This window comes from Ailuropoda melanoleuca, chromosome 4, assembly GCF_002007445.2.
Source record: "Ailuropoda melanoleuca isolate Jingjing chromosome 4, ASM200744v2, whole genome shotgun sequence".
NCBI lineage: Eukaryota > Metazoa > Chordata > Mammalia > Carnivora > Ursidae > Ailuropoda > Ailuropoda melanoleuca.
The window spans coordinates 94732788-94756734 of record NC_048221.1 but is presented as its reverse complement, the minus strand read 5'-3'; the positions used below and the strand labels follow the sequence as shown (position 1 = coordinate 94756734).

The 23947-nt window shown below is 35.7% G+C and overlaps 1 protein-coding gene across 1 annotated transcript in view; it reads left to right on the top strand.

The window, feature by feature from the left end:
- EXOC6B (exocyst complex component 6B) overlaps positions 1 to 23947 on the top strand; it is a 569711-nt gene that overhangs the window by 340760 nt on the left and 205004 nt on the right. Inside the window, exon 18 of the mRNA XM_034657278.1 lies at positions 7014 to 7062. Coding sequence (XP_034513169.1) covers positions 7014 to 7062 — 49 coding nt within the window. The remainder of the gene's footprint in view (positions 1 to 7013; positions 7063 to 23947) is intronic.

The following is a 23947-nucleotide window of genomic DNA, read 5'->3' as shown; positions in this document are numbered from 1 at the left end:
TCCTAGTTCTTATGTTCCATAGATGAGAGAAATCATATGATAATTGTCTTTCTCTGCTTGACTTATTTCACTTAGCATTATCTCCTCCAGTGCCGTCCATGTTGCAGCAAATGTTGAGAATTCGTTCTTTCTGATAGCTGAGTAATATTCCATTGTATATATGGACCACAGCTTCTTAATCCAGTCATCTGTTGAAGGGCATCTCGGTTCCTTCCATGATTTGGCTATTGTGGACAATGCAGCTATGAACATTGGGGTGCATATGGCCCTTCTCTTTACTACGTCTGTATCTTTGGGGTAAACACCCAGTAGTGCAATGGCTGGGTCATAGGGTAGTTCAATTTTTAACTTTTTAAGGGACCTCCACACTGTTTTCCAGAGTGGCTGTACCAACTTGCATTCCCACCAACAATGTAGGAGGGATCCCCTTTCTCCACATCCTCTCCAACAATTGTTGTTTCTTGCCTTGTCTATCTTTGCCATTCTAACTGGCGTAAGGTGGTATCTCAGTGTGGTTTTGATTTGAATTTCCCTGATGGCTAATGATTTTGAACATTTTTTCATGTGTCTGTTAGCCATTTGTATGTCATCATTGGAAAAGTGTCCGTTCTTATCTTCTGCCCATTTTATGATTTGTTTATTTGTTTCTCGTGTATTGAGTTTGAGAAGTTCTTTGTAGATCTTGGATACCAGTCCTTTATCTGTGGTGTCCTTTGCAAATATATTCTCCCATTCCGTGGGCTGTCTCTTAGTTTTTTTGACTGTTTCCTTGGCTGTGCAGAAGCTCTTTATCCTGATAAAGTCCCATAAGTTCATTTTATCTTTTATTTCTCTTGCCTTTGGCGATGTGTCGTGAAAAAGGTTGCTCTGGCCGATGTCATAGAAGTTGTTGCCTATGTTCTCCTCTAGAATTTTGATGGATTCCTGTCTCACATTGAGGTCTTTCATCCATTTGGAGTTTATTTTTGTGTATGGTGTGAGAGAGTGGTCAAGTTTCATTCTTTTGCATGTAGCTGTCCAATTTTCCCAGCACCATTTATTGAAGAGACTGTCTTTTTTCCACCGGATGTTTTTTCCTGCTTTATCAAAGATTAGTTGCCCAAAGAGCCGAGGGTCCATTTCTGGGTTCTCTATTCTGTTCCATTGGTCGATGTGTCTGTTTTTGTGCCAGTACCATGCTGTCTTTGTGATCACAGCTTTGTAGTACAGCTCGAAATCCGGCATTGTGATGCCCCCAGCTTTGTTTTTCCTTTTCATCAGTTCCTTGGCGATTCGGGGCCTTTTCTGGTTCCATACAAATTTAAGGACTATTTGTTCCAGTTCTTTGAAAAATGTCATCGGTATTTTGATTGTTGTGGTTTTGATTTGCATTTCCCTGATAATGAGTGATGTTGAGCACTTTTTCCTGTGTCTGTTGGCTGTCTGTATGTCTTCTTTGGAGAAGTGTCTGTTTGTGTTTTCTGCCCATTTTTTAATTGGGTTATTTGTTTTTTGGGTGTTGAGTTAATCAGTTCTTTATATATTTTGGAAACTAACCCTTTATCAAATAAACCATTTGCAAATATCTTCCCCCATTCATTGGTTGTCTTTTGGTTTTGTTGTTTGTTTCCTTTGCTGTGTAGAAGTTTTTTATTTTGATATAGTCCCAATAGTTATTTTTGCTGTTGTTTCCCTTGTCTCAGGAGACATATCTAGAACGATGTTGCTATGGCTGATGTCAGAGGAATTATGTGCTCTCTTCTAGGATTTTTATGGTTTCAGGCCTCACCTTTTTNGATCCCATAACGCCGGGATCACGCCCTGAGCCGAAGGCAGAAGCCCAACCGCTGTGCCACCCAGGCGCCCCCTCTCTTCTAGGATTTTTATGGTTTCAGGCCTCACCTTTTTCTCTTTAATCCATTTTGAGTTTATTTTTGTGTATGGTCTGAGGAAATTTTCCAGTTTCATTCTTTTGCATGTAGCTGTCCAGTTTTCCCAACGTAATTTCTTGAAGAGACTTTTTCCTATTGCATATTCTTTCCTGCTCTATCAAAGATTAATTGACCATATAATCATGGGTTTATTTCTGGACTCTCTGTTTTGTTCCATTGATCTTTGTGTCTGTTTTTGTGCCATTTCCATAATGTTTTGATTTCTGCAACTTTGTAGTATATCTTGAATTGTGATGCCTCCAGTTTTGTTCTTTTTTAGGATTGTTTTGGGTATTTGGGGTCTTTTGTGGTTCCATACAAATTTTAGGATTATTTGTTCTAGATCTATGAAAAATGCTGTTGGTATTTCGAGAGGGATAATATTAAATCTGTAGATTGCTTTGGGTAGTATGGACATTTAGCAATATTTGTTCTTCCAATCCATGAGCATGGACTATCTTTCCATTTGTTTGCATTGTCTTCAGTTTCTTTTATCAGTGTTAAAGTTTTCAGAGCACAACCTTACAAAGGCAAAGAATTAAAACATAATTTATAGTTTATTGCTCTGGTGTAAGACTTCCAACGTCTACATAATATGAGCTGTGGGTTATAGGCTTGAATATAAATGAAACAATAGACTGGCAATTATGTGTTTTTGTTTTATTTCATTCTCTGGCACTCTGGAATCTCATATGACTCTTTTAAATTTGTGACTATATAAAGAACGCTGATGACACTGCATCTGTCCTCAGAGTCCTTAGCCATCTTCCTAGATGTAACTGTGACAATTACAGCGTCCTGTCCATAACTGGGCAGAGCTGCTACTGATGTGACCTGATCCATGGTGAATCTACTGTTCAGATGTTCTAAGACAGCACTGCACTCAGTCTTTGTAAAGAACTCTGATTTGAGCCTTTTAGGTTTGAATATTATTATTGATTTAAGTAGATACTCTAAACCAACATATAGTCATTTTTGCTAATTTTCATATTCTACTTTAATGTTCTATATAGCCACTCTTTTAGTTGTCTCGGTAGTATGTTTGGTTTAACATTTAGTTCGTTTATTCTGGGTTCCCATGATAAAATCCTTAGTTAATTGAGAGACTATGATAATATATATCTAAAGTTTCCTCCTACAGGTTATTGTTTCAAGTACACCTCAAGTGAGAATGCATGGAAAAAAATATTGAAAATACATTATTCTCCTCTATCTATGCAAGCCGTTACCTATTTCATCATACGTTGATTTTGTGAACAATTGTCTAATCACATAAATTGAGTTTCAGTTTTTTAAATTAATAGAGGATGAAGTGTATTCTTCTGCACCTCAAGTTAGATAAACATCATCATGTTTTTCAAAAAGATGAAGATTCAAAAAACTATATAACCGTTTGGTATACTATATAATCTGGTAGAAGAGAAAAGACAACCTTAGCTTTGTGCTGAGCGTAGAGAACACAGGAAATCAGTAATGGTCTTTGCTAATGGAGCAGCCTGTGTCTCTTTATATCACTATAGTATCTACCCTGATGCCTAATATACTTCATTCCACACAGATTAGTGAAATGAATTTCAGAGGCCTTTAGTGACTTAGCTTATTACAATTATTTAACGGAAAACAAAATTATTAGATAAAGTAAAACCCAGATCCCCTGATTTCTAGTCCAACACTCTTTTTTAGATACCATAGTGCTTTCAAGATTATTTTCCACTGTAATATGTGTGTATGTGTTTGTGTGTGTGTGTGTGTAAATATATATATATATATTATTTATTGCATATATATATATGCAGATAATATATATGTGGTAGTGTATATATGTATACATATACATGATTGATTGATTGAATGATTGACAGATCGATAGTCCAGGTGAAAGGAAAGTGTGGTGTGGTATATGGTAATCCCTCTGCCAGTAAACACTCAGTGTGATCTTGAAATGGTAGCTTCAAAACCTTTTACCACCATTTCCTCATATAAAAACAGGCAGTCATTCAAATGAATTCATTAAACCCCTTCTATGTGAAAAGCCCTAGACAGGTATTTTAGTGATGACAGGTCAATGTAAAATATGATCAGTGCCCTAAGAGTGACGTAGATAAAGCACAGTGGACATCCAGGCTGGAGTTCTGAGAGAGAGGAAGTTTAGGAATGAATTTATGAAGAAAATAAGAAAATTCTTTTCAAGAATTCTTAGGGAAGATCTCTTAAGACAGAAGTAACCCTATTAAAAAAACAAAACAATAAAGCCTGAAAGCTTGGGAGGGTGGTGGGTGGGAAATAATGAATAGTGTGATATTTGCTGAGTGTAAGATATATGAAGAAAAAAATAGCAGGGAAAAGTAAATCAGAAAAGGCAATACTTGGGGCCAGACTGTGGGAGATCCCAACTAGCAAGTTAAGGAAAATGGAGAATCACTGATGGATTTTGAGCAAGGAAGTATTAAAATCATACCTTTGTTTTTGGAAAATTAATTTGATTGCAGGAAATAAATAGAACAAATTATGGATAGGAAAACTAATTAGTAGTTGCAGAAATTTCTCCTTGTACCTCTAGTTCAGATTAAAGAGTGTTTGAATCGACAGAATAGAGATAAAGGGAAAATTAGTAAGAGAGATAATATGGAGGTAGGAATGAATATAAAAGGATAATAAAGGGATGAAAAGCAAGGAGTGAGTTATAGATAACTGAAAGGTTTGAGCCAGTAGTTGAGATGGTGATAGTATGAAAAAGGTAGATAACCTATTAAGAAGAGCAGTTTTAGGAAGAGGGGACTATGGACTCTGAGAAACGAACTGAGAGCTTCAGAGGGGAGGGGGGTAGGGGAACGGGATAGGCTGGTGATGGGTAGTAAGGAGGGCACGTATTGCATGGTGCACTGGGTGTTATACGCAATTAATGAATCATCAAATTTTACATCAGAAACCAGGGATGTACTGTATGGCGACTAACATAATATAATAAAAAAAAATTAAAATTAAAAAAAAAGGAAGAGGTGATGAATTTAGATTTGGACATGACTTTGAGGTCATTTAATATGTACTTACTCTTCAGATTAGAGTGTTCCACATATGTCATTGTGTAAAGAATTTGGGATAAATAGACCTAAATTGTTCCTTTTATTTATATGATTCCTATGTCTTTCAACTTTGTCCTTTTATAGAAAGTGTATTGGAAAAGTTATTGTCCTGTATTTAAAGAAAGCGTATTTCCGATAATGAAATTTATTAAATGTGTTTACTCTGTGGGATGCATGTAGCTTCTATATTGTATATATTGTTGCTGGTAAGTTTTATAGCAAGGAATACTTAGCTTTGTCATGATTCTGGGGACTTTTTTTACTAAAAGAGACAGAACAGGATCCCAGATCAGAATAACACTCAAGATTTCATTTTTATTTTAGACAAAGAAATGTCTTAAATGCAACCAGATATAAAAACATAAAGGGTTAAGTTAAAATGTTTTGATTTATGGATTTTACAATAATTTTTATATTTGTATATCTTCAAAATACACCTTTTGAGGTTGTTCCTCCCAAAATAGATCTCATTTATTTAACAAAAACTATACACCAGTAGTATACACAAACTGTTCTAAGTTACTTTACGAGTATTGATTGTTTCAGAATCCTGTGAGATTGATAGTATTTTACTCATTTAACAGATAAGGAAACTCAAGCACAGAGAACTTAATTAAGTTGCCCAGGGTCACACAGCTCCTAAGTGGCAGAGGTGGAATTTTGTTGCCTCTAGTTCCTGAGTAAAAACATCAGGCTTGTACAGAATCGGTGTGGTGTTTTTTTGACACATGATGTTTTTCTGGATAGCACTGTGGAAGGTAAATAAAATTAGGCTTTAGGAAAAGTTTCAAAAGGAAATTCTAGTCCATTGCCTCAGCATTTGTATATCTTACTTTAGATTTCCATGTGGCAGGACTCTAAACTGGGTTCTAAAGTGTTCACGAAAAGATAATGCATGAAATGTGAGTTGAAGATGATTTCTGAAAGGGTTAGGGAAAAGCATGTACATTGATCTGTACGAGTGCTTGTTCATAAAGATTGAGAACCATGGGCCCAAGTTTGGGAATGACCGTATTTTCTCTGTGCTGTGTTCCTGATCAAATTTTAATGTGTCTTCGTAGTCTAATGCCTTGGGTAAATTGGTAGTAATGCAGTTCTAATTCTATGACATTCCTTCTCATTGTTTAATTTATTTTATTATTAGGTGTGTAACTTTAGAATAACTTGAGCTCCTAGAATTTGAAGTTCACGGCTTTTTTTTTTTTTTAAGATTTTATTTATTTATTCGACAGAGATAGAGACAGCCAGCGAGAGAGGGAACACAAGCTGGGAGNGAGTGGGAGAGGAAGAAGCAGGCTCATAGCAGAGGAGCCTGACGTGGGGCTCGATCCCGGAACGCCGGGATCACGCCCTGAGCCGAAGGCAGACGCTTAACCGCTGTGCCACCCAGACGCCCCTGAAGTTCACGGCTTTTAATTTAGGTTGATNAACGCCGGGATCACGCCCTGAGCCGAAGGCAGACGCTTAACCGCTGTGCCACCCAGACGCCCCTGAAGTTCACGGCTTTTAATTTAGGTTGATCAATATTTATTGAGCTTGTACTGTGTGCTCAATGATACGCTGTGCTGCTTGGTAAGGTTATAAGGATGAAATCTCCTTTCTGAGGAGGAATATAGTGTAATGATTTGGAGTGTTGCTCTTTTTTTAAAAGATTTTACTTATTTATTTTAGACAGAGAGAGAGAGTGTGTGTACGAGCAGGAGGGAGGGGCAGAGGGAGTGGGAGAAGCAGACTCTGCTGAGCACAGAGCAGGATGTGGGGCTGGATCCCAGGACCCTGAAATCATGACCTGAGCCAAAGTCAGATGCTTAACTGCCTGAGCCACCCAGGCACCCCTGGAGTGTTGCTGATTTAACTGCATGGGATGCATTTTGAATCCAGGTATCCTGAAGGTGCTTTTTAAGAATAATTCATTGCTGAAATAGGCTGTGGTCAGTAGATAGCTATTTACCCCAGATTTAATTCTTCACCCTCACTAAAGATCTAGGTAAGAGCATAAGCTGATCCTCTGTTCTTATAGCTGCATCAGAAAAGTGCAGATCCTTATTTCAGGTCCATTATTGGTGGAGGTAATGTGCAGCAGCATTTAAATAAATAAGCTACTCATCAAGATAATTGTTTGCAATTCATTATGAAGTCATTGGTGAATCTTACGGTATCTTCATGGTATCTCCCCTCTTCTTTATGATTTATGATAATAATAGCACACAGCATTTGAGACGATAGATTTTAGTGTCCCGATTTACAGTGGAGGAACTTGGGATCCTTACGGTTAAGCACCTGGTCTGTATTCCCATAGCCATGAATTTGTTGGCCCCCAAATCTATGTCAAATCTCCAGCTCCAAAATTTGTTCTTTTTAGTGTACAATGTGTTAACAGTTCTTACTGGCAGGATTGGCAGCTCAGTTTCTTTGAATAGTTTAACCAAAATAGAGAACTTCAGGATTTTTTTTGCTTTTTTTATTTCCCTTTCATCAAGGTTATCCATTTCTTTCAATAGAATTTGGTTGTGAAATGATACCTTAAGTGAGTTATAAAGTTAAATTTTCCCTCTGGTATGACTCTTCAAGGTACTAGAGTTTTTATAGGTTCTGCTTTCCTTTACATCGTTTTTGCCTGAGACTTTTGCATAAAGAGTCTTCAAGACTTATAGGGAGAACCATCTGTTCCATCCGTATACTTGGAAGCAAAGACCAACTTTATAGATGAGCCGAAGATGCTGGCTGTTTCTGAAGTTTCTTTTTGCTTTCTTATAAAACTCTGCAGGTAATAAGGTGAAGAAATGTAACCTCAGTTATGTTATGTGTCTTTAGTTGTGTGTGTGTGTGTGTGTGTGTGTCCATGTGCATGTGTGTATGTGATTTTTAAAGCAATTATAACACACTTGTAAATAAGTTTTGTCCTTGGATATAGTCTTTTTGGAAAGCAGTACAGTTTTCCCCAAAGCAATATATTTAGAGCCATTTTATGGATCTTGTTGTTTCATAATTATTTATTATCCCAAAGAGTGTCATTCAATTCAATTATTTCTTCATCCAAGAAATTTGTTAAATGCCTGAAGAATGCAAGAAACCATACTTAAGGAATCTACGCTTTTATTCCTCAGTCTCAGCTCTAAAGCAGGGATTCTCAGTCACGGCACTATTGACATTTGGGGCTGGGTAATTTTTTGTTGTTGGGGCTATGCACTGTAGGATGTTAAGCAACATCCCTGGCCTGTACCCATCAGATGCCAGTGGTCCCACCCCACCTGCTGCCTAAATTGTGACGACCAAAATGTTTCCAGACTCTGTCAAATGTCCCCTGGAAAACAAAGTCATCACTGCTCTAATGTCTGAATTAAAAATTTTAAAAAATTATCACTCAGATGGTGAATAATTGCTTCCACTGAAAATAACGTAGTAATGACCATGAAAGCTGCTGTAAAAGAGGAGTTTCAAGAATATTACTCAGCCATCAGAAAAGATGAATATCTACCATTTCCAGCAACATAGACGGAACTGGAGGGGATTATGCTAAGTGAAATAAGTCAGTCGGAGAAGGACAATTATCATATGGTTTCACTCATATGTGGAACATAAGGAATAGCACAGAGGACAATAGGAGAAGGGAGGGAAAACTGAAGTGGAAGAAATCAGAGAGGGAGACAAACCATATGAGACGCTTGACTCCAGGAAGCAAACAGGGTTGTAGAAAGGGGTGGGGGTGGGGGGATGGAGTAACTGGGTGATGGGCATTAAGGAGGGCACGTGATGTGATGGCACTGGGTGTTATACACAACTGATGAATCACTGAACATTATATCAAAACTAATGTACTATACATTGACTAATTGAATTGAAATAAAAAAAAAAGAATGTTCAGAGAGTGATTAGCACTACTTATAGCCTTCTGTGGTTATCTAAGTTACAAAATGTTTATTTAAAAAATTAAACCACTCTATGCTTATATTTTATATCATTACTTGGCACTTTATTCATTTCTTCTAGTGTGGCCTGTTTGCTTTTAATCAGATTTGTTTAATCATCTGAAATAATCTTCAGCTTAAAAAATGGTTCCATTATCTTCCAAAATCTTCATCTTTTTATCTGCCTTTTCCATTTCTGGAAAGGGCAGGAATAGTCCATTGGAAACAACTGGGTGCTCATTTGACAGGAAGTGCCAGCAGAATATTTCTAGAGATCAAATGCGAATATCAGGATATGTGACTATCATATTGATTTTCAGAAAAGTTACTGGAATACTGACAGTGTCACCGGAACCAAGCAAAGCTAAAGGTAACTTTTTGTTTTGTCCACTTGTCCCTTAATGGGACTAAATTAATGAAATTATCTTAGAGTACTTAACGTTCAAGGTAAAATTCAAATATAATTATCACTAATTACAAAGACCTATTATTTGATAAATTTGATTTCATCAAGTCTTATGTGAAATTATCTGAAATTTATGTGAAAAGTGAAATTTGAGAGTTCTAGGAAAGATGGCTAATTGAGCAGATTGCCCTACCTGAAACACTCTCCAAAATGGCATAAAGAAGCAAAAATAGAGTTATAAGCTTCAGCCAAAAATGAAACGGTGGGATTGACCCTAGCCCCCATTCCAGTTACTGCAATGACTATTTTCTTGATTTTAATAAAATTTGAACTAAATCAAAACTGAGTGCCAAAGGCTGATAAATATATCCCCGATTTCAAACAGGTTCTAGATTCTGCAAAGTAAGTGAAAAAGTTCAGAAAGACCTTATGAATAATGCTTAACTTAGAGTTAGAAGCACTAAGGATACAAACGGTAAATACCACATTGGGGCTAATTTTCATACTTCAAAATAGAGAATGACAGGGGAGGTGAGGTTGATACAGGGTTGGGTTATACTATCTTTATTTTTCTCAAGTCAGGACCTTCTGTTGTGGAAAAATCCATCCAGTTGTGCTGTTGGGTCTGAAGAGGATAATTTCTAAAATAAAAAAGAATTACCCTCATGGATCTTAACATTAACTCAGGAGAAGAGAGTCATCCAGTTTGATAGGAGTGTTTGGAGACAATGTATTTGAGTTTAGGTTATCTCTGCTAGATTCATTCTTCCATACCAATCTCCCACTTCCCAAAGCATCTGAAGGAATGATCAGACATTATATCCAACCAATTTCTAGGCTTCCAGCTCAGATTATAAAGTATGTTTTTAAAAAACTCCTGAGAAGCAGGAGAACCCAACCACATTAATCATAGTAAATAGCAGAGATAACCTAATTGTTCTTCTCTTAGCTAAATGATAAGCACAACTTAGAACCTGTATAAGAGGGCTACTAAAAATAAGTAAAATAAACTGGAACATAAAAGGCAATGGAGGAATATATTTTGAAAGAAGAATTACTTCAGGAAACTGAAATAGAAGAACACTCTAAGAAAAAATAATTCTCAACACTTTCAAGGAGATAAAAGTGACCATAGACAGTATGATAAGAGATCAAAGAAGAGTTTAAGAGATTAAGATATAGATAAAAGGACACTAAAGTAAGATTAAAAGACAGTTGGGGCAGGGGATGAGTAAAACTTATTAAAATAATTAAAACCACATTAGATACAGGAAGATGTAGAGTGAATGATGTAGCAGATGGACTCAATGACTTGGGGAATTCTTGAGAAAAATCACAAAATGCAGTAAGAGAGATTAAAAACTATTAGTGGAAATTTATTGATATAGAGGGAAAAAATTCATTCTGGAAATAAAAGACTTTAATCTACAGATTGAAAAGCATTTACTGAATACCAGAAAAAAGTAATAAAGACTTAGCATCCTGGTGACTTTTATGATTTAAAAGTTTCCATAAATATTACTAGAGTAAGAAAAAAGTCACCTACAAAGTTAAAAAAAATTAAGTTGTCCCCGTATCATTTTCTCAGACCCCAAATGACACTGTGATAATGTCTATAGACAGTTGAAGGGAAAAAAATAGATGACTTAAGTTAAAAAGTAAATTATTTAATAAAATAAAAATTAAAAAATAAAAAATACTTTTAAAAAGTAACAGATTATTGCCTCTGTGAACCCCATGTAAAAGTTTACTTAGAAGATGAGTCAAAAGAAGAAATCCATAAATGGTAAAATTACCACATAGAAAGATTGGTGATGAGCATGTTAAACACAGAATCAAGCAGACTAGGGAAAAAGGATGTAACATTCAAATTTTTAAATAGAAGATGTATCATTTAGAAACAGTAATTCAATGGTAATTAGCTGGGGTAAAAAGTTAAAGAAGAGCCAGCAAAATGTAGTGTTTTGGTGGGGGTGAGCTAGGGAGGGAACGTCATATTAACATGCTAATTGCTTCATTGTTCTTAGGGGAGTTTATTTTTTAAGTATGTAAATGGAAAAATATGACTTCAGCATACTGGTGTAGTTCATCAGTTGTAAAGAACATTTCTTTTCACATTTTAACATCTCTGGACTTGGAATTTGTCTTCTAATCAGGTGTGACCTGCAGTTTTAATTGGCACCATATTTTCTTTCTTGGTCACTTAAAAGTAATGATGCATCTTATAATTATTGATATTTTATTTATTTATTTACTTATTTACTTTCTTACTTAGGGAGAGGGATAAAGGGAGAAGGTGGGAGAGAATCTTAAGCAGGCTCCATGCTGGGCTTGACACAGGGCTCATCTCATGACCCTGAGATCATGACCTGAGCTGAAATCAATTGGCTGAGCCACCCAGGCACCCCTAATTATTGACATTTTAAAGTGCATTAAATATAGATGTTAAACATGTAAAGTCATCACTAATAAAACTAAAAGTTGACATTTTATGTATTTTTTAAGTTAATGATTAAAAAGGGGAGTGAAAAATAATAAAATATAAGTTGTAAAGCAAATGGTTGAAAACAAAAGAAATGCGAAGAGAAGAGGCAATAGAAAATACTAATAATAGTTCAGAGCTCAAACTATGGCATCAGACTGACATGGGCTCAAATGGCAGTGTCCCAGCAAATGTGGAGATGCAGTCAAATTATCTGTGAAATAATAACACTGACAAATAGAAAATTTCTTATTACACACTTCTGTGATCATAGAAGTCAAAAGTGTAACTTCTGGAAATTTTTAAAATAATGGTTATAAAAGCAAAATATGTCAGCCTATGAGGTACAGTTAAGAAGCATACTTTAAGGAAAGTTCATAACTTGAATGTTTCCAGTTTTAATCTATCAAGAATGAAGAAGCACTTATATACATTTTTTTTAAACCAGCAACAAAAGTATAGCAACAGAAACTAAATAATAATGATAAAACCATTAACCAATGAATTCAATATCAATTGAACTGATAGATTAAAAAGATTTTTCTTTGTTAATGTAAAAGTCATTAGTCTAAAGTTAGGGAAAGGAAGAAAGCCAGAAATATCCAAAATTAAAGATGAGAATTGAGAGATGACTTAAGATACAGACAAAATTGAATGCTACTGCTTTGCACAAATCTATACTACAAATTTGAAATTTTATTTATTTATTTTTAAAGATTTAGTTACTTATTTTAGGGGGAGGGGCCGTGGGAGTGGGAAAGAGAGAGTCCTAAGCAGACTGTGCTTAGCATGGAGCCTGACATGGGGCTCAGTCTCATGACCCTGAGATCATGACCTGAGCTGAAACCAAGAGTCAGATGCTTAACAGACTGTGCCACTCAGGCACCCCTACAAATTTGAAATTTTAGAGAAAATAGATGATTTTCTAGGAAATTTTAAGCAGATTTAAAAGGAGATAGAAAAATTGAAACAAAAAACATAATAGAAGAATAAAACTGTTATGAAGAGCATATCCATCCCTACCTCTTAACTAAAATGCCTCTAGATGGCTTAATTGGTGAATTCTGCTTAACTAATAAGGAACAGGTAATATTAATGCCATTAAAACTATCCTTGATCTTAGAGATAGAAGGCATAAGTACTAATTATATTCCTGAGACAACGTAATATTGGTATAAAACCTGACCTCAAAAATTAAAAAAAAAAACCTGCAAGTCAATCTTGCACAACATTGATGAAAATCATCTCTAAAAATTCAGCAAATGCAATACACCAGTGTATTAAAAGATGATAAGCCATGGCCAAATAAAATTTATCTAGGAATGTAGGGTTAGTTCAATATAATTCTGAGATTATATTGAAATAAAAATGATTAAATTTTTGAATACCTGAAACATTTGATATAATTGTGTTCTATATAAAATCCTTAGGTAAACATAAATGGATAAACAATTTCTTATAATAATTGTGTTGGTGTGTATGTGTGTGTGTAAAACAAGATAAACGTTTCCTAGCATCAGTACTTAATGATTTTTCTCTGGGAAGTGCTAACTAAGGCAATTATGTAAGAGCAACAAATTATAAATACTGTGAAAAGAAGAGGTAAAATTATTACTACTTGCTGATTATATGGTCTAAAATCTAAAATACCATGAACATTAACTAAGGAACAATTGATTAGAAACAAAAAAGATATAATTTAATAAATACATTAATTTATGTCTATCCATTACTGCCTTTTCTAGTAATTAGACCTTTGTCTTTCTCCAGAAGGTCGGGCCTTTTTCCTACAAGGTTTGTCTTACCTCTACAGAATTCTTCCAAATTCAGGGATGTCTTCTTGACATCTTTCCCTTTTCCTATAATAAGTATCCTTTCTGATAATTCTTAGTCAACACTGTTGACACTAATAGAGAATGGATTCTGGGACAATTATCAGTGTGATTTTTCTTGGAGAGAAGTTGGCCCAATGGCCCTCTAACCCTTTCCTACTTCTTTTTAGTGGACAGTTGAGAAGTGGCTCATGTGTCTAACGAAGTGTGTGTGGGTACCACAGCTGACTTGATAAGGCAGTCCCTATGTAGATACTGCCCCTTAAGGATAGATGGCCATCACTCACAGCCTGAATATAAACTGCCAATTCATTCTCCTCAGAAACATGTCCGTCCTGTACCACAGTCCCTGGGGACGTCTTACTGTAGCTATAACCAGCATTAACAGAAAGATAAGTAGATTCTTAGATACGAAGATGAACAAACAAATCAAGCCAATAATTGAGGAAACCAACAACATGAAAGGTAGGCACTAAATGACAGAGAAGAACTAACATCCGACTTAGAAAAACTTTTGAAAGTAAGTTTAATTAAATCCTCAGAGAATTCAAAAGAATGGAAATTTCAAAATTAAAAATACACTAAATGAATTTTTAAAAACACAGTGTATTAGCTAAATAGAATAGACACAGCTGAAGAATCACCTAGTAAGCTTGGATAAAAGAGTATTAACAACATTGGATACTAGAAGGAAGTGAATCAATATTGTTGTATTTCTGAAGGAAAATCACTTTGAAATTAGACTTCTGTTATGCCTGAACTTGTATTTATAGTGGCATAGCAAAAGAAAGACATTCTTGGATGTGGCAGAACTCAAAAGCTTCCCATCTTTCTCTGCAATCACTCAGGAATATATATTGGCAAAGTTTGACATAAATCCAGGCAAGAACAATGAACAAAGAAACCAGTAAATTTGTACTTAAAACTAAATGATATTCATGTATATTGTAAATGACAAATCTTGGAAAATCTCAGCATGTTAGTGGATACGAGGTGGGAGAAAAGGAAGAGAAAGCATCCAAGATTTTTGTCTTATTCCACTGGAGACTGTCAATATTGATTAGCTCTACATACTAACTGAAATACATGTTTTAAATGTTTTAAAAATTTCAGAGTAGCAATTAAAAATAGTAAAACNAGATACAGCCAGTGAGAGAGGGAACACAAGCAGGGGGAGTGGGAGAGGAAGAAGCAGGCTCATAGCGGAGGAGCCTGATGTGGGGCTCGATCCGGTAACGCTGGGATCACGCCCTGAGCCGAAGGCAGACGCTTAACCGCTGTGCCACCCAGGCGCCCCGAAAACAGTTTAATACTTTAACATAAAATTAACAGTTTAACATTCGATATAATTTAGCAACCATTCCTAATAGAAGCTGTGAGCAAGCTAATAGTGAACAGAAACTCCATTAATTTAATAGTTACTGTTTACCAGGGATGTGGAATAAACATCATGTTTAATGGTGAAAACACTACACCAGAGACAGAACAAGCAAGCGCATTGTCACCACTGCCATTCAGTATTTTTTGGGAGGTCCAAGCCAGTGCAGTAAAACAAGAAAGAGAATAAGCAGTGGTACTGTTGGGAAGGAAGTGGGAAAGGTCTAGTTGGTAGACATTGTGATTATCCATCTGACACGATCCAAGACAACCCACTGCAAGCATATTAGAATTAGTAAGAGTTTAGTAAGAGTGCCAGATACGATATTATGTATCATATTCTTCAGTTTGGCGATACCTTATACTATATTACAAAATGTGATGAAAATGGATTGCATTTACCATTGCAAGAAAAATGATGAAATATGTAGAAATAAATATGACAGGAAGTATGTGTGACATATAAGAGGAAACTTCAAAACTTTAATGAGGGACCTAGAAGAAAACCAGATTATTAGCAGGAAGACAAAACAGCATTCCTGGATAGAAAGATTCAGGATATGAAATAATCAATATAAAGCAGTAGTACCTAAAATAGTGAGATGTAGTAATAGAAAAAGATAACAATGATGTAAAAGAGACCAAAATTATATTTTTAAAGAGCATGACCCCATAAAACTTGAAATTCGCATATGATGCAAGATACTACAATGAAAAATTAAAGACAATTCTAAATAATTAAAGACAAACCAAGAAAATATTTATTTATAACAAAGATTAAGATATAAATCTTACAAATTATTAAGAGCAAGCTCAATAGAAAAATTGGGAAAGAATATGTATAGATATTTTACCAAAGAACTAGGAATGACTGGTGAGTAAATGACAAGATTTTCAGCCCTCATTAGTAATCAGAAAAATGAAGTTCAAAATCAAAATAAAACCGTTTTCTTAATGGATTAGCATAAATGATAAAGATTGATGAAATTGAGAAAAATCACTTCTTTTCTACATTTTGATGATATAAAGCCTTTTGGGGGGGCCTGGGTGGCTCATTCGACTAGGTGTCCTACTCTTGGTTTCTGCTCATTCATGATCTCAGGGTGGTGGAATCAAGGCCCCCGTTGGGCTTTGTGCTCCACGCAGAGTCTGCTTGAGATTCTCTCTCTCCCTCTCCCACTTACCTCCCTGGCCCCTCTAAAATAAAAAAATAAATCTTAAAAAAAAATAAAGCTCTCTTGGAGCACAACCTAACAGTAGCTAGCAAAACTTAAAGTGCACATTCATAGAGCCAACAGTTTCATCTTGTACCCATTAAAGATCAATATCCATAAATATTCATCCCAACATTGTTGTATGAAAAATTGAAAACAATTCAGGTGCCCATCAGTAGGGGGCTTCTAAGGTAAATTATAGTATATACCATAGTAAATACTTGGAATAATATTTGACCTTTTAAAAAAACACAGTGATGTGGTAAGTTTCTATTTGATAAGATTAAATTATGGAACAGTAGATTCATTATGACTTCACGTTTTAAGAAGATATATATGTGCTTGTACATGTATGAAAAGGCATAAAAGTCAGACTGGAAGAATGTATTCCGTGCTGTTAGGCATCTCTCTGGAAGTCAGTTGGTTTAGTGAGTAAATGTGAAGAAGAATTTTCACATTTTGCTTTACTATTAAATTCTTCATTATTTTGAGTCTTTTATAATAACAATGTAATAAAAAACTAGAAGAAACGTGCAAATGGCAAAAAGAAATACAAAGGCCAATTAAGTAAGCATACTTGAGCTCATGATTATAGAAATGCAGATGAAAACATCAGTGAGATTTTTCATGTGTCGTATGGATAAAGATTGGAAAAAACCAGTCTTGGCAGCATTGTGACCAAAAAAGTCTGATACAGTGTTTGTTATATATAAAATGAATTTTTAGTGAGCAATTGACTTCATTTATTAAAATTCTGTGTCCCTGCCCTTTTACTTAGAAATTTCATTCTTATATATTATTTTCAAGACATCATCACGAATAGGCAACAGTATATCTGTAAGGGTGTTTTTTAGATAGCATTTTTAAAAATATTTTTTTATTATATTATGTTAGTCACCATACAGTACATCTGTGGTTTTTGATGTAAAGTTCGATGATTCATTAGTTGCGTATAACACCCAGTGCACCATGCAATANTTTAAATATTTTTTTATTATATTATGTTAGTCACCATACAGTACATCTGTGGTTTTTGATGTAAAGTTTGATGATTCATTAGTTGCGTATAACACCCAGTGCACCATGCAATACGTGCCCTCCCTATAGCATTTTTTAAATAAACAATGATATGGAAACAATAAGAAAGGATTTAAACAGATATTGATTGATACGTCCATGTAATGAAAGATATAGATCAATATAAATGCACATTAAAATTTGCTCAAGATACATGTTAGGAATCAGAAACACAGTTACCATATGGTTTCACTCATATGTGGAATATAAGAAATAGTGCAGAGGAATATAGGGGAAGGGAGGGAAAACTGCACGGGAAGAAATCAGAGCGAGACCAACCATGAGAGACTCTTGACGCAGGGAAACAGACTGAGGGTGGCGGAAAGTGACGTGGGTGGGGGAATGGGCATTGGGGAGGGCACATGATGCGAGGAGCGCTAGGAGTTGTATGCAACTAATGCATTATTGAACATTATATCAGAACTAATGATGTACTATATGTTGGCTAATTGAATTTAAATTTAAAAAAAGATATATGTTAGGTTTTTTTAAAAAATATGTTACAAGTAAGTTTGTCTAGTGTCATCTCATTTTTCCAGAATGTGTGTGTGTATGTGTGTGTGTGTACCTGCAAGGTATATTGGTTAGAAAAAAAAAATTCTAGAGGTCAATAAAAGGTTTGAAATCTGTTATCTCTACAATGTAGAATTACAAGGGACTTTGTCTTTCTTCCTTAAACATTTCTATAATTTTAATGACTTTTTTTTTACCACAATTATGCATTACTTTTGTCATCAGAGAGCCACTAATATAGCAGTTGATCTATACATTCTTTAGGAGTTTGCCTTTTGTTAAAATAAAAAATTGTTCTTTTGTGCTTTTTTTTTAAAGTTGAGTATTGTGTTTACGAAAGAATTTTCTCTTGTTTTCATTTATTTTTCATCCCTTTAGTTGTTATCATTAGTAACAATAGTATTTAGTATTTGTTAAATATGTACCCTGTGCCAGGCACTGTGAATTACAAACTGCATCTATTTTAACCCAACCAGTTTTTCGATTATTACTGTTGTTGGTCCTATGAGCAGCAGTTCTCAAACTTTCTGGTTTTGGAACTACTCATACTCCCCAAAATTACTGAGGACACCAAAGGACTTTTATTTGTTTATATCTGTGCATATATGCCATATTAGGAATCGTCTTAGAAGCCTTTAAGTAGTTATTATTTTATTTTAAAAGAGTAATAATAAATCCAGTATAATAACATTTTAATGAATAGTGACTATTTTCTAAACAAATTTACTCTTCTGAGCAGCACTGTTTTACATTTTTGCAAATCCTTTTACTGTCTGGCTTCATAGAAGACAGCTGATTTCTTACAGCTTCTGCGTTCAGTCTGTTTTGATAAATTGTTTTAGTAGATTGTATCATTCACAGATATTCAGTTCCCTTCCCTGTGTTAGCTAGCCTTGGCTGTGTGACTTGCTCCGGCTAATGAAACGGAAGTGTTTCACATGTTACTTCTCAGAAGAAGCTGTAAGAGTCATTCTGTGGTTCTTCAATCACTCTTTTTCCTCTGCCACGTGCATGGAATGTCCCAAAGCATAGCTGCCCCATTTCCAGCTTTGATTCTAGAATAAAAATGACATTAAACAGAACAGCCAATCCCTCGCTAACAGTAATTTGGATGAGGATTAAGCCTTGGTTGTAAACCACTGAGATTTAGGGGTTGTTTGTTGCTGTATCATAACTGAGTATAAATTGACTGATAAGAAGTTGATAACTGAATGGGATACTGCTGTAATAAACAGACATACAAAAATACCTAAAATATATATGACATTGACTTCGGGGCTAGCAGAAAGTGGTTTCCATGATAAAACTTTTGGTGAAATTGTCGCCTAAGCTAACTGGAAATCAGATAATATACCGGATAGAGTATGTGGTATTAGGCAGTAGGAGAGTTGGGAAACAAAATGTGACCAGTGTTCTTTGGTTTCTGTTGCCTTCATTTGTTTACAAAATAGAGATAAATTCAGGAAAGAATTGGCCTGTTTATTAATAGAGTATAAAAGGAATAGGGAGAATCTAGAAATTCCAGCAATTGAAGATTCAGCATATTTAACTGTTTCTCATTTTCAACTGATTAAATATATAATTGAAAATTATTTGAATGGACAGAAACCCATTAATTTCAGCCACCTATCAAAGACCACATCAGAGCTAAAGCCAGCACAGTTTCGTTAAAACCTCAGATTCAATTAAAGTTGAGTACCCAGCAAGAATCAAGAAAAATGAATGTCCTCCCAGAGGGCAGAGCCAGCAGCCTCTGAGAGCAGTGAACAAGGAAGCCAGTGCAGGCCCCAGTTAAGGAGTAATCTTTACTCCCAGGGCAAGTGGCTCTTACAACTTCTGTCTGGAAAAATTTCGGAATTCACAGGGATAAGAGACTGCCGTGTGTTTCCTACCTTCCCTTTTCCAAATTGAAGATTCTTCCAGTTGTGGTATTCCTGTTCTGCAATTATATGTTGGATGTTTGAGGCGCAGCTAACTTGACTCTTTAGTTTATTGGTCTCCAGAGTAAAAGGTACCAGATCTAGACTCTAAAAGAATCTATTACAAGATTATGGACTTTTTTTGTGACTCTGTTGGCATGTTGGATAGGAGTTTCTGGTTATCTCTTCTGGGCAGCCAGGTGTGTGTATTTTGTATGCGGAGGGAAAAAGCAAATATTTGTGACCAGTTGGCAGATTGTGGTATTATTATTTTCCCTCATTATTTACTGCCTCTCCTTGTGAGAGAATTAAAATTCTCTACCCAGTGACCTCAGGCTTGGCCATGTGACTTCCTGTGTCCAATGAAATGTGAGCAGAATGGATGGATGTCAGCTTCCAGCAGAATCCTTGAGAATCATTACCTTGTTCTGCCATGGCTGTCTTCCCTCTGTGCCAGGAAGGGGCTACTTCTTCAGTCTGACCCCCAGCTGACATATAACATGAGTGAGAAATAAGTCTTGTAGTTGTAAACCACGAAGACTTGGGAATTATTTGTTATTGCAGCATAAGCTAGTGTAAATTGTCTGGTACATCAATATTGGTCAAAGTTTTTGTTTTCACCTCTAGGATCCTGAAGATGCTAAGCATCCAGAATTTCCTCGAAAAAAAAGATCACTTTTTCTCTGCACTTTGCTAATGAAAAATATAGAGTAAAAACTATTATTGCTGTTTGGCACTATTCCATATATACCATATATACTGTTGTTATTTTTTGTAGTTCCAAGATTCTGTTTTGTCGGAAACTTAGTGCCAATAAGTCAGAATTCCACTTTGTGCTACCAACTCCTCCTCATTAGTGTAGTGAAGCAGTGTTCTGCAATAGTTTTGTGCAATTGGCTTTTACACTGGCATGATTAATTCTAGAAGCTGTGATCTAAATTTGTTGATCATACTTTGGACACTTAGAGACAGTGAGTTGTAGCATCTGTCTGTGATTGAATGCAGTCAAAAAACACATGAAAGTCTTCCATACATTTCTAACTACAGTGTCAGTACATTTTAAAGAGTTTTCAAAATGTTTCAGGCAGTTTTTTTGAGTTTTTTGTTTTAACTTGAGAAGACCTTGCTTCTTTCCCACAGCCATACTGATTTGGCCTTTGATCACTGTATTGTTTGCAGGACCCCAGGCTCAGCATCTTTTCCTTTGTTTGTTCTTTGATTTGTAAATTTTCAGAACTCCATACCTAGATTTAGGAGATTGGGGCAAAAACTGTAGTCAGAAGATTTGGCTTCTTTCATTTAGCTGGTTGGAGAACCTTAAGGCTCATTATCTTTCCTGACTTGATAATGCGAATGAGTACCTGAATCTTAAGGATCCCTGAGGGTTGCTATAGCAATTGATTATGGCTCATAAAAGATAAATATAAAAAACACAGCATGTTTGTATTCCTTCCAGAGACATTTTCACCAATTCAGTCAAAGGAAGAGTACTTATTATCAGGTTAATTCAGCTAAGGCAGTGGCCATAGAGTCTTACATCAGGTAGGGAAAAAAAGAATTATAAAAGTTACATTGTAATCTAGTAATTGTCTGACTATTGATCCTCTGCTAACCAAAGCATCTTGAATTGAGGTAAGGTGGAGCAGAGCTGGGTAATTTCAGCGAACTGGTAAATTTTTATAGACTTGGAGATTGTATTCTGGGATTTATCCTAGGTCTGTCTAACTGACATGAATTCAACTTTGGTACCAAGAAGTTGGCACAAATAATAACTAAGTAAAACAATTGAAGGTCATTAATTTCTCAAGTGTAACCTATTGACATTGAGTACATCTGTTCCTTGATAGGCTGTTCTCTCAGCATATTAATATATCCCTGCACAGAGAGCCTCTGTCCATGTGGTATGGAAATGGCAGTGTTCTTGTCTTGTCTCATTAGCTAACTGGAGTCAAGCACTCAAACGTGAAAATAATTTTTTTTTCAGTTTTAGATAAGTATTATAAAACTGGTTTTTTAGACAACTAGTAATAGGACAGTTAGATGAACTACTCATATACTTGAGGAGCCAGTAGTTATTTTTCAAAGGTCTTTGAAAAGCATTATGTGGTTGTTTCATTGTTTTTTGACATCCTTAGCAATTCTGTTGTTATGGGATTAAAAAATAATTTGAAGACTACTCAGTGCAGACAGAGCCTTTGAGTTCTGTTAAAGTCAGGAAAAGGACACCAAGAGAACTAAAAAAAAAACCTGACTCACTTATAAATTAGAGATGACAGAGGTCTGGAACTCTTCTTAGCTTGATGAACTAAAGCTAAAATATAAAGAATAATATACTGTCTTTCCTAGATGAATATGTCATTAATGATCTACCATCTATAACATGCTTTTTGTTGATTTTCTCAATAGAGTTAGAAAACAAGGAATGGGAATGTTGAGTAGGTTATTCAAATCAATAGGGCCCATAACAGCTTGAGAATTTGAGTGGGCTGCAAGTTCAGGTTGAATAAGCAAGACTATCTAGGTCTACCAAAAAACTAAATTGATCTAAGACTGTGTTATAGAATATTATTTAACAGTTTTAAGAGTGTGGCCCCTGGAACAGCAGTGTCAGCATCGCCAAAGAACTTGTCAAAAAAATGCAAAATCTTGGGCCCCATCCCAGACTCGCTGAATCAGAAACTCAAGCTTTTGTCCTAGGAATCTGTTTCAATAAGTCCTCCAGGGAATTCTGTTGTATGCTAAAGTTTAAGCACTACTGATCTGGAACAGTAGCCTCTTCTACTTGATGCTGGCCAGAGCATTCATGGATCAAATATTCTGCTTTTATTTATATTCTATAACAGATGCTGACAACTTGGAGTGCTTCTAAAAGAAAATGCTATTGTATAGAAAGGACTAGGAACTTGAGGCGCCCGGGTGGCTCAGTTGGTTAAGCATCTGACTCTTGATTTCAGCTCAGGTCATGATCTCAGGTTTGTGAGATCAAGCTCCATGTTGGGTGTGGAGCCGGCTTAAAATTCTCTCTCTCTGCCCTCCCCCTGCCTCTACAAGTGCGTGCGCTCGCACGGTCTCTCTCTCTCTCTCTCTCTCTCTCTCTCTCTCTCGCTCCCACTCTTGTTCTCTTTCTCTCAAAAGAAAAAAAGAAAGAAAGGACTAGAAGCTGAATCTTATGGAGATATTTGAAAAAAAAATTGGCTTAAGACATATAATTGTTTCCTTCAGTCAGCTAAAGGGCTATCTTAGCTTTTGAAGGTGGGACAAAAGGCAGAAAAACCTTCTGGCGCAAGTGTCGTATGCTGTGTCTGTGTAGCTGTTGAGTAATTCTGGCCTCATGTGCTGCTGAGATCTGAGCAGAATCAGCTCAGGAGCACATTCCTCTGGTTTTTAGTTAGCTAGTTTTTGTTTTGTTTCGTTTTTGCCCTAGTACCTAGGTATTTCCTATTCTTTCAAACTCAATTCTTTAAAAAAATACTATGATACTGAATTCATAATTTCTATGTTTTGTGTCAGCTCAGTCTGCCATATTGTCAGTGTAAAAATTTCTTGGTCTCCAATTCTCCCAACTTTTTTTTTTAAGATTTTATTTATGTATTTGATAGAGAGAGAGACAGCGAGAGAGGGAACACAAGCAGGGGGAGTGGAGAGGGAGAAGCAGGCTTCCCACCGAGCAGGGAGCCTGATGGGGGCTCGATCCCAGAACGCTGGGATCATGACCTGAGCCAAAGGCAGATGCTTAAAGACTGAGCCACCCAGGTGCCCCCTCCCAACTTTTTTTGGTAGGGTTACCTATATGTATGTAAACAGAAGATATGAATACTTTATCCAAACTGTAAACCTAAAACAAATTTATACCTTAAATCTAAAAATTTACAATGAATAAAATTAAAATAAACAACATTAACTTAGTAAGATCAGTTTTATGGTTTGCTAAAGCTAAATTGCTATATCCAACATAAATAGCACTGACCATCAATGCGGAATTTTCAAAGTCCCATGTAATGTACGACTTTTTAATTTTCTACTAACTTTGTCTAGTTAACGTATTGTGAAACCTTTTTGTACTGTGTGGTAAACTATTTTGACTTTCACTTGATACAGTTGCATAATGGTCCATGTCTGCCCTTTTGCTCATGGCAAAAATATCCCATTACTTGATACCATTCTAATGGTAAACACAAATGCAAGGGCAAACACTAAAATCACATAATGGTTTTCAGTTATAAAAA